The following is a 12,230-nucleotide window of genomic DNA, read 5'->3' as shown; positions in this document are numbered from 1 at the left end:
TTGGTTTTAGAAGATAAGCAAAACTATCTTAAAAATCTGAATGCATCATTTTATTCCTTAGGAAATACAGTACAAATCACCGAAATCAAATAATATTACTCATCAATAACGCCGCTCCAATCTAATAAACACAAAAGATCTAAAATTATAAACGGTACTCCTTCTACATCGAACACTGATACTCAACTGTCATAAACACAGCTGGCGAATCTAAGGTCATCGCAAACATGATCACGTGATTTAGAATACTTTGAGGAACATATCCATGTTGCCATTTATTATTTAGCAACGTACTTTCTGATAAATCACGTGTTGGTGATATTACCAAGCTGGCGTTATTACCTGCACATACCTTATGTGTATTTTTACATATTTGTAAATTCGTATTTTTGTGTAAATAAATGTTTTTGTAATTCTTTAATTCTACTTCTTTTTCTGTATACTATTAAATTATCTACTTATAAAAATTGCAATGTTATTAAGGGTGGTTTTTAAGGGTTGAAATATTATGATATTATATCCTAAAGCACAAAACAATCATTATTTAACCAGTCAATACCAAATTTTACCCATATTAAAGTTTACCATGTTTTTATATAATTTTTGACAATAAGGGGTAGTTTACACTCCTAAAAATAATCAACGCCCTTGAGCATTATATAAATTATGAAGTACAGGGTAAGATGATCCTAACCCCAAATTTTTGTATAAATTGATGCAAGCCAAAATTATTCTTTTAGGATAAGTAAACTTTTTATATATAGCTCCAACAAGGGTGGTTTTAAGGGTTGAAATATTATGATATTATATCTTAAAGTATAAAACAATCATTATGTAACTAATAAGAAGCAAATGTTGACAATATCAAAGTTTAAAATGTTATTTTATATTTTTTACAATTAGGGGTAGTTTTCACCCTTAAAAATCCAAAAGCGTACAACGGCTCAATATAGAAAATGAACTAGAGGGTGAAATGAGCCTAATCCCAAATTTTTGTACAAATCGATGCTGGACGAAAAAATTGCGAGGTTTTGCCATTATTCCAGCTTCATTTCCTCGACTATGATTGTTTTCCACCTTTAGACGTATCGGACGAGTTTGAGAAATGCCACTGTCACAGTGACAGTTTTAGTTGACATACTCCTTTGATACGTTTAAAGGTGTAAAAAATCAATATAATGTCAATGTATATGTTACTATCGCTAATTTTAACACCTCTACTAGTTTTATTTCTTTTTATCTCACAATTTAATATGTTTTCCATCTTTTGCGCTATTTTGCCGGTTATTAGCGCGCTCATCACTGTATACTATATTATATAGCACTTCTTTTTTGATGGGAAAAAATCACTGAACTCGCAACAAATGTTTGCGACCGTCACCTACGCTACGGTGTATGCGCAGTCCACAAAATATAAAAAGCACGTATTTAAGAAGTAGCATCGTGCATAATTTAAGAAGTTTTCACTGCGGTTGACACTCCTCGACTGCAATTTTTTTTATTTTTGTGTGCACCGGGCCGGGATTCAAACGCACTTCCACTAGAGCCTGTCGACAATGAAACGAAATGAGTGTCGACCGCCTGTCCTGTCTGGCAAGTTTTTCTATCTAACGGACTAAATTAAAGTATATTCTTTTAACATTTTGACTCACCGTATAGTTGCCGCAAGTCCACCTCTGCAACTCGAATTTCATAGAAGCGTTCGGTCTGCTTAGTTCCAGATCCGTGTATTGCTCCAGAAGCGAGAACATGGCACTAGATTGAAAGAGATCCAAAAACCTTTCTAGAACGTGAGGTAAATTGTTCATGTCAATTTTCTCGTAGCAATAACGATTTGGAGGTCCGAATGAAATCCACTGTGTATCTGAAAATGTATATGATCTCTATCAACAAATTAATTTTCTTCGTGTAGAAATATTACATAATAAAACAGTAAATATTACAAGAAAAAACTGAAAAGTAGAAGTGAAAAAATTGGTTTTGAGATGAGCATGATTGATTAATCTCTTCATATGAAAAAAAGTTAGGTTAGAAAAATACCTTTGGTCGATGGACCAGTATATTGATTTGTATGTTGTATGCAGTATATTGTATGCTGCACTTGATTTCAGAACCCAACTCAGTTGGTTTATATCAAGTCAATACTTAGATTTGTCATTATTATTACTACTGCCATTAATAAATATTTGACCAAATAAACATGACACATTTGTATACCCCTTATACATTAATTTTACCGGCTACCTTAATCAGTGTGAACGGTTAACGAATAGAAAGAGTAAAATCATACACCTACCTTGGTACGAACGTCAGTGAAAATTGGGATCATTCCCTAGAAATCAAATGTAGGATAGAGAAAGCAACATCTGCATTTCAAAAAATGGCTAAGCTATTCAAATGTCATGATACTCATGATACATCAATACCCATAAAAATCAGGTTACTACACTTGCGATCATAAGAGGCGAGTCACTCGATGAATTATTCAAGTTAGATGTCTCGAATTTTCTAAACCTGTTGTCCGATTTAAGTGATTTTTTTAGTATGTTACAGCCTTATTCTTTATCAATATCGCTATAATAATATTGTTGCTAGACAGGTAAATTGTCATTGTATACCAGGTGTAACAATCATACTGTGTTTATTCCTCAAAGTTCGGAACACCCTGTGGAATGTTTTAGCATAGATAAAATATTGAAATTAAAACTCAATCGTAGCATTAGGCTTTCTTAACATTTTCTTTTTTGATTTATTTGTTTATGTCGGATAATAAAAAAGTTAGGCACGTTAACAACTAGCCATGTTCTTCATCAATACAGGGTGTTTCTAAATAAGTGCGACAAACTTTAAGGGGTAATTCTGCATGAAAAAATAATGACCATTTGCTTTATGAACGTATGGCCGCAAATTCTTCGGTTTCGAGATACGGGATGTTAAATTTTTTCTTACAAACTGACGATTTATTTATTGCTCTAAAACCGGTTGAGATATGCAAATGAAATTTGGTAGGTGTTAAGAGGTATTTAGGCCGCATGTTTTGACATACAATTAAGAATTTTATATTCACCATTGTCGTGCATACGGGATGTATCTAAAATGTTTATAACCGTATGCACGTCAATGGTGAATATAGAATTATTAATTGTATATCAAAAAATGCACAATAAGTGTCCCTTAAAACCTACCAAATTTCATTTGCATATCTCTACGAGTTTTAGAGCAATAAATAAATCGTCAGTTTGTAATAAAAACTTCAACATCTCGTATCTCGGAAACGAAGCATTTGCGGACATACGATTATAAAACAAACTGTCATTATTTTTTCATGCAGAATAATTACCCCTTAAAGTTTGTCGCACTTATTTAGAAACACCCTGTATTGATGAAGAACATGGCTAGTTATTAACGGGCCTAACTTTTTTATTATCCGACATAAACAAATAAATCAAAAAAGAAAATGTTAAGAAAGCCTAAGGCTACAATTGAGTTTTAATTTCAATATTTTATCTATGCTAAAACATTCCACACGGTGTTCCTAACTTTGAAGAATAAACAAAGTATGATTGTTACACCCGGTATAAAATGACAATTTACCTGTCTAGCAACAATATTATTATAGCGATATTGCTAAAGAATAAGGGTATAACATACTAAAAAAATCACTTAAATCGGACAACAGGTTTAGAAAATTCGAGACAGCTAACTTGAATAATTCATCGAGTGACCCGCTTTTTATGATCGCAAGTGCACAATGTTATATCTTCCCTATACTGTTGTACGGAGTTGATTCGTGAACTCTCACAGACGCAGCCTGCAAGAAAAATGCTGCTTTAGAAAATTGGCTTTAACGTCGAAAAAGAATATATCTTATACCAACCACATTACTCAGGATATTTCTTATTAAGAATACTTCTTTCTCGAAACTGCCTTGTGTTTTCCTTTTTCCTGTCCAATTTCTATAATCTGATCGATCCATCTTTGCCTTGGCCTCCCTTTCCTTACCATATCTTTTGATTCCATCACCTGCTTTGGTAGTCTTCCCTGGTCCATTCTGTTAATATGTCCATACCATTTTAATTTTCTTTTTTGGATCTTTGTTATTATCGACTCCTGTTTCAATCTTTGTCTAATATCATCATTTCTTCTTCTGTCCAATTTCGTTTTTCCTGCATTTTTTCTCAACTGCTTCATCTCCGCTGAGTTTATTGTACTGTCTCACTTGCATATATTAAAGTTGGTACAGATATTGCATTTTATACCTTCAGTTTTATTTCGGGGGACATGAAAGGAGCCTCCACGTAGATTGTGATCACTTGTGAATACAATCGGGCGTCCCCTGGAAACGAGTAATGTCGGCTAATCCTTTCAACACCGGTGCACCAACAACACAGATGCAATCAAAATCAAAACGGTCTTTATCAAGGCCATTTTTGATGACGACCTCAATTAATATTGAAGGACTATCAACAGATAAAGAAGACCTATTGTCTAATATGTGCAGAGAACATGGTGTCGATGTTCTACTGGTTCAAGAAACCCATAGAGGTACTGCAAGCCGCAGACCAAGGATTCGGGGTATGAAGCTCATACTGGAGAGACCACACGACCAATATGGTAGCGCAGTTTTCGTCGACCAGATATCGACGTAGCATCCACATCTCTAACAGATCAAAATGACATCGAGATCCTCACAGTGGAGATAAACTCCTGTACAGTAACGTCAATCTACAAACCACCAAACGCTGACTTTGCTTTTGAGGAACCGAATAACTTTCAATCACAGCAAATCAAATTCGTACTGGGTGACTTCAACTGTCACAGTGTCGCGTGGGGTTACAACGAAACAGATTCCAATGGCGAAGAACTAGAAAAATGGGCTGAAAGCATGAACCTAAAACTTATTCACGATCCAAAGCAGCCTGCGTCGTTCAACAGCGGAAGATGGCGCAGAGGTTACAACCCAGACAATATATTTGTCAGCGACAGAATTGGAGACCAGGTGACAAAAATCGTTGGAAGCGCCCTCCCAAAGACACAGCACAGACCAATAATTTGTCTTTTCAACGCGGCAATCAGATACGAAATTGTTCCTTTCAAGAGAAGGTTCAACTTTACTAAAGCAAAATGGGAAAAATTCTCTGAAACATTGGATCAAGAAGTTTCCCAGCTAGAACCTTGCCCTGATTCATACGATAAATTTGTAGAAATCGTAAAGCAAGTATCACGGAAATTTATCCCTAGAGGTTGTCGAACTGAGTACATAGCGGGGCTCAATGAAGAATCTAAACCCCTACTTAAAAGATACGAACAGCTGTATGAAGAAGACCCTTTCTCGGAAGCGACAATACAGGCTGGGGAGGAAATGTTACATGCGATATCCGCCAACAGAACGGAAAGGTGGTGCAAGCTGGTCACGAGTCTGGACATGAAACAAAACAGCAGACGTGCCTGGAAGCTGATTCGGAATCTTGGCAACGATCCCGCTGCTCCGGCAGTCAACATGACAGAAGTCACACCCGATCAGATAGCCCATCATCTTCTAATGAACGGTAAGACGACATCAAGAAAGAACAAGGTGAGAGTTCAACGGAATATCGACGAAGAAAGAGATGTTCTAGGTACCTCTTTTTGTCAAGAGGAGTTGAGAGGCGCGATCCATCAAATGAAAGATAATAAAGCGGCTGGCCTGGACGACATACGAACAGAGCAAATAAAGAACTTTGGACTAAAAACCGTAGAGTGGCTCGTAAAAATGATGAATTGCTGCATCCGTACATTACAAATCCCCAAAATCTGGAGAAAAGCTAGAGTGGTAGCCCTCTTAAAACCAGGGAAGGATCCGGCGGATACAAAGAGTTTTAGACCTGTATCTCTCTTGTGCCACCTTTTCAAGGCCTTTGAAAGAATGATACTGAACCGGATCGCAGAATATGTGGAGACTAAAATTATTCCAGAACAAGCAGGATTCAGGCCCGGAAAGTGCTGCTGCAGTCAAATTCTTAATCTCACCCAACATATTGAAGATGGTTTTGAACGGAAGGAAATAACAGGAGTAGCGTTCATAGACCTAACTGCCGCCTATGATAAAGTTAACCATCAACGGCTACTCGCAAAACTCTACGAAACTACAAAGGATTTCCGACTAACAAGGTTAGTGAAATGTCTCCTCCAGAATAGACGCTTCTACGTAACGCTCCAGTCCAAGAACAGTCGGTGGAGGGACCAAAAAAATGGGCTACCACAGGGAAGTGTCCTCGCGCCGTTTCTATACAACATATACACCAACGACCAACCCATACACCAACAAACAAGGCAATTTATTTACGCTGATGATACAGCGGTGGCAGCTCAGGGAAGAACCTTCAATGAAGTCGAAGTGAAACTGACAGATGCCCTGGGAGACTTAGCTCTATACTATGATAAAAACCATCTGAAACCCAATCCCACAAAAACCCAGGTATGTGCTTTCCACCTGAGAAACAAGCATGCCCGAAGGTCGCTGGAGGTGGAATGGCGTGGTAAGATGCTGGAACACAACAAGACGCCAAAATACCTTGGCGTCCGTCTGGATAGAACTCTGTCTTACCGATACCACTGTCAAGATGTCAAGAAGAAAGTAAGTGCCAGAAATAATATCATCCGCAAGCTAACTAATACAAAATGGGGAGCACAACCACACACTCTCCGCACTTCTGCCTTGGCATTATGTTTTTCGGCCGCGGAGTTTGGAGCACCAGTATGGGCAAACTCTGCTCACGCAAAGAACGTCGACGTGGCTCTAAATGAAACGGTCCGTATAATATCGGGTTGCCTGAAACCGACACCTACCGAAGAGGTATACCCCATTGCTGGAATTGCTCCACCACCAATCAGGAGGAAGGTCACGTCAGAGGTAGAACGGAAAAAGCAGGAGACGGACCGAAGACACCCCTTATATGACCACCAAACTCAGCCAAGTAGACTAAGATCTCGGAAAAGCTTCCTGAAAACATCAAGATCCATCCCCGAAGCGCCAGAGACGCGCCGAATACACCTATGGCAAGCGTCAACTACCGCGACACATTTTCCTCCCTCGGAGGAAATGGCTGCTGGACACAATTTACCGTATCCGACTTGGAAAGCGCTAAACAGACTAAGAACCGGCGTTTCACGTTGTGCTAGTAACCTGAAAAAATGGGGATACCAGGAGGACGATACCTGCGACTGTGGCGCGGTTCAGACCAGCCGGCATCTACTATCATGCACAGAGATGAGAGAGACCTGCACAGAACAAGACTTAATTATAGCAAATGACAGGGCCATCTATGTGGCCAACCATTGGAAATACAGAATTTAAAGTTGTTGGTGTTCCGGACACGGAAAGTAAGTAAGTTTTATTTCTTTATCCATTTCTTCTTTTCCAAATATTGTTTTATCTAGTGCATAGTAGATCTTATTTGTTTTTTTTCCGCCCTGTATGAGATTTCTTGGTCTAGCTTTCCAGCCGCTGATATTATTACTCCCAGGTATTCAAACGTCGAGATCGTTTCTATTATTTCGTTTTCGCACCTAAATATCGTTTGGTTTATTTCTTCCCTTTTCTTTTGGGTTACTATCATGGTCTTCGTTTTCTTTACATTTACTTTCATTTTCAAATTTTCTATTTCTTCTACTCAGATATCGCTTAATTTTTGCATTTTCTCTTTATCGTCTGCTATTATTACTAGGTCATCTGCATATATAGTAACCCCTCCATTCTCACCGGTACTAAATTCCTATACCCTATTGTTGACTGTAATTGCCTTGACCCTCTTTTAGCCCTCTTCATTACTCTATCCATTACTAATATGAATAAAACTGGGCTGAGATTGTCCCCTTGTTTTATTCCTCTCCTTAGGTTTATTATTGGGGATCTGTTTCCGTTTATTTGTACTTTCGCGAGTACGTTTCTATATTATGTACTTTTTGCCACGCTTATTATCTTTTGCGGGATTTGCAGGTCTTCCATTACTGACCATATTATTTCTCTATTTATGGAATCAAAAGCAGCTTTAATATCTATAAACGTAATATATAAGTCTTCTCCTATTTCGTTTTTCCTTTCAGTTATATTTCTCAGTATGTATACATTATCTGTTGTTCTTCTTTCCTTCCTAAAATCCGCTTGTTCTTCTTCTAGTTTTCCTTCCAGTTCTTTCATGCGCTTCCTTTCTATTATCCCGGTGTAGACTTTATATGCCACTGATGATAAGCATATGGCCCTATAGTTATCACATTCCGCATCATCTTCTTTATTGTGTATTGGTATCAATAAATTTTCTCCCCAGTCTTTCGGTATCGTTTCTATTCTCCATGCCTCCCTCATTATTTCCAATAGCCAAAGGTTTGCCTTTTTCTCCTACGTACTTCATCATCTCCGGATCTATGTCATCGGCACCTCCCGCTTTTCCAATCTTTATTCTTGCCAATCCTTCTTCAATATCTTTGATATTAATTTCGTCTATTCGATTGTCCTCTTCTGTTTCTTGCTGTCCTCTCTCCTCATTTTGTTGGTTCCTTGCCCCGAATTTTTCTTTGTAGTGCATATTCCATATGGTTAGTATGTCTTGTATGTTTGTTTTCAATTCATTTCGCTCATTTCTAATTCCTTTTATTTGTGTCCTTTTTGTTCCTTGCATGCTTCTTATTTTATTCCAAAACTGTTTATTGTTATTCCCAAAACCTTCGTTCAATTCTTCACCGAATTCCTTGTTAAGAATACAAAAAGAAAAATAGCTGTTAACTACAATTACAACAGCCAGAATCTAATACCTCGGTCACATCATGAGGAATAGCAAAATATATGGATTGCTGCAACTAATTTTACAAGGAAAAGTAGAAAGAAAACGGGGACCAGGAAGGTGAAAGATTTCCTGGCTGAAATATCGAAAAAAATATGTACATGGTTCAACACAACAACCACAAATCATTTCAGAGCAGCAGTGTGCAAAGTGCAGATTGCCATGATGGTCGCCAACATCCTAAACGTATAACTACTACGAGAAGAAGACCTTATTCTTTCTGTAGTACATTTGTTCATTGTTTGGTTTGTAAATAAATACAATAAATAAATGTAAATAATAAATACCACTACACAGTGCTCTTCAGATAAAACTATTAAGGCGGACACAGATATCCGCGCCGCAAACTCCGCGCCGTGTGTGCGCCGCGCGTTCGTGGCGCGGTTATTGTTCGTTAAAATTTTTCATTTTGACGATCCAGAGGAAACTTACGAACGTTTAGTAATTGTAGATAATCATGTCTCTGTCCTGTACTTCTACTACATCTTATTTTGGTATTGTTCTGAAACTATTTTCTTGTGTCATCTTATGCAATTTACTATTTTATGTGGAATAACCCACAGTTTGGGAACATTTCGGGAACTACCTTTTTCGCTTCCTGGCAACACAAATATAATGGTAGGGGAGCCCAAGCGGGGATTTTTGCAGTTACTCGAGCGCGTCAGATTATCATATGGGGAGAAACGTGGTACCCTGCAGATGTACCTCCACCATATATTGGCTCTTAACACAGGGGAGTTCGTTCAGGGGGCCCGAAAAAAAATCTATCCTTAAAATACTCGAAATTGTCAGATTAAGATAAGGTAAGTTAAGTACATGCAAAAGAGTCTATATTTCAAAAATATGACGATTTGAGCGGGGCGTACGGAAATGGGTGAGTCAAAAAGTTTCACAAAAAAAAGCGAATATTTCGCGAAATTAACGTCAGATTGAAAAACTAAAAACTACGTGTTCAATATTTTTCAAAAATCTATCGAAAAATACCAAACTTGACCCCCACGGAGAGGGGTGGGGGGTAAATTTAAAATTTTAAATACAAATCCCGCGATCTTTCGCAAAATAAACATCATATCGAAAAACTGCAAAATACACTTTATCAATGTTTTTGAAAAATCTATCGAATGGTTCCAAACACGACCCCCCACGGAGGTGAGGTGGGGGGTTACTTTAAAATCTTAAATGGTAGACCCCGTTTCTTATTGCAGATTTGGATTGTTTGTATAAAAATAAACAACTTTTATTCGAAACATTTTTTTGAATTATGGATAGATGGCGCTATAATCGGAAAAAAGATTGTTGGAAATGGAAAATTAAATTAAAAAATGGGAAGTCCCCACTAAAATGGAAAATTTTACTTAACTTTTTTGGTTTTAGGACCTAATAAGCCAATAGGTCCCCAAAGTGCTCGAGTGACTGCACATTTAGCATACTTTGCTCCCCTACCATAATATATCTGCTTGTTCCTACAACCAGAAACAAAATTAGAGAACTATAGGTACTTCCAAGTCATGCGATACCTTTTTCGTTTTCCGGTGACACAATTGTAATGTATCTGCTTGTTTCAACTGCGTAGCTTCACTAGAAACGAAATTAGAGAACTATAGGTTCTTCCAAGCCCTGTGTTAACTTTTTCGCTTTCCGGTGACCCAATTATAATATATCTGCTTGTTCCAACTCAGTTGCTTCACCAGAAGCGAAGTTAGGAAACTATAGGCTCTTCCAAGATGTGCGTTACCTTTTTCGCTTTCCGACGACACAATTATAACATATCTATTTGTTCCAACTCCGTTGCTTCACCAGAAGCGAAGTTAGGAAACTATAGGCTCTTCCAAGTTGTGCGTTACCTTTTTCGTTTTCCGGTGACCCAATTATAATATATATGCTTGTTCCAACTACGTTGCTTCACCAGAAGCGAAGTTAGAAAACTACTGGGTCTTCCAAGTTGTGCGTTACCTTTTTGGCTTTCCGGTGACCCAATTATAATATATCTGCTTGTTCCAACTCAGTTGCTTAACCAGAAGCGAAGTTAGGAAACTATAGGCTCTTCCAAGATGTGCGTTACCTTTTTCGCTTTCCGACGACACAATTATAACATATCTACTTGTTCCAACTCCGTTGCTTCACCAGAAGCGAAGTTGGGAAACTATAGGCTCTTCCAAGTTGTGCGTTACCTTTTTCGTTTTCCGGTGACATAATTATAATAGATCTGCTTGTTCCAACTCCGTTGCTTCACCAGAAGCGAAGTTAGAAAACTATTGGGTCTTCCAAGTTGTGCGTTACCTTTTTGGCTTTCCGGTGACCCAATTATAATATATCTGCTTGTTCCAACTCTGTTGTTTCACCAGAAGCGAAGTTAAAAAACTATTGGGTCTTCCAAGTTGTGCCTTACCTTTTTCGCTTTCCGGTGACACAATTATAATATATCCGCTTGTTTCAACTGCGTTGCTTCACCAGACACGAAGTTGGAAAACTATAGGTTCTCCAAGTCGTGCATTACCTTTTTCGCTTTCCGGTGACACATCATATATATCTGCTTATGAATGTTTTTTTGATATTGATAACTATTTCCGAAGTGAAAGTCGAAATGTCAAGTAAACTTGATTTCAAACTCGAATTGTGGCTTATGCCCAAATAAAATAGTAAATCTTATTTTTAATACATGTTATTTTTAGTACAACAAAAAAGGTCCGCATGTACATTTTTTTATTTCAGCTTCTATTTCCGTTCAGATCGGATTTAAGTTGTTTCTTTAAATTAAATGGTTCTTTATTGAGGATCCCACAATAATGATTTTCCACGGTAAACATCAATTTCCTTCCGACAGTTCCGACTATTCCATTACTAACAAATATTCAACTCATGCGCGCCAAAACCAACAAACCACTCGCAAACCCGTCCAAATACGTATTGCGAACCATCAAAGCGTTTGTTGAAAAACCGACAGAATTTAGATCGTGGTGCGCCGTGTGCGTGCCGTTTGTGCGTCACTTGAAAACACGTACTAATCTGACGAATACGCTGCGCGCGAGCGGCTCGCACACCGAGCAGAGCGCATATGTATCTCCGCATTTAGACCAAGAGGCAGCGCTGAAAAATCTATTTGAATTTACTAAAGCTAGATTTTTCACAGTTGATTACTGTGAGTGTGCAGAGAAACGTACTGCGGTCGGTCAAGAGAAACGTAGAACAGGGGTTACTGAGAGGGTATCAAAGTTGCTTTCCTACGAAGGTAATTATTTCCATTTACTAAGGCTGAAAATCAGTACACACATTCTAAATTAAATATAAATAAAAATTATAGTCGGTCAGCTGTATAACGGGACAGAGCCGGTCGGTCGGCCCCAATAGTCGATTGAGGAAATGAAGCATTTTGGCTCGCAATTTTTTCGTCCAGCATGGATTTACTTGAAA

At 38.0% G+C, this 12,230-nt stretch overlaps 1 protein-coding gene across 2 annotated transcripts in view; it reads right to left on the bottom strand.

The window, feature by feature from the left end:
- The window catches only part of LOC114331051 (prolyl 3-hydroxylase OGFOD1), a 98,723-nt gene that overhangs the window by 29,114 nt on the left and 57,379 nt on the right, over positions 1 to 12,230 (bottom strand). For both annotated transcript variants that reach the window (XM_050643816.1, XM_050643815.1), the window contains exon 6: positions 1,653 to 1,864. In XM_050643816.1, coding sequence (XP_050499773.1) covers positions 1,653 to 1,864 — 212 coding nt within the window. The remainder of the gene's footprint in view (positions 1 to 1,652; positions 1,865 to 12,230) is intronic.

This window comes from Diabrotica virgifera, chromosome 2 (assembly GCF_917563875.1).
Source record: "Diabrotica virgifera virgifera chromosome 2, PGI_DIABVI_V3a".
In the NCBI taxonomy this organism is placed as follows: domain Eukaryota; kingdom Metazoa; phylum Arthropoda; class Insecta; order Coleoptera; family Chrysomelidae; genus Diabrotica; species Diabrotica virgifera.
This window is presented reverse-complemented; position numbering and strand designations above follow the sequence as displayed.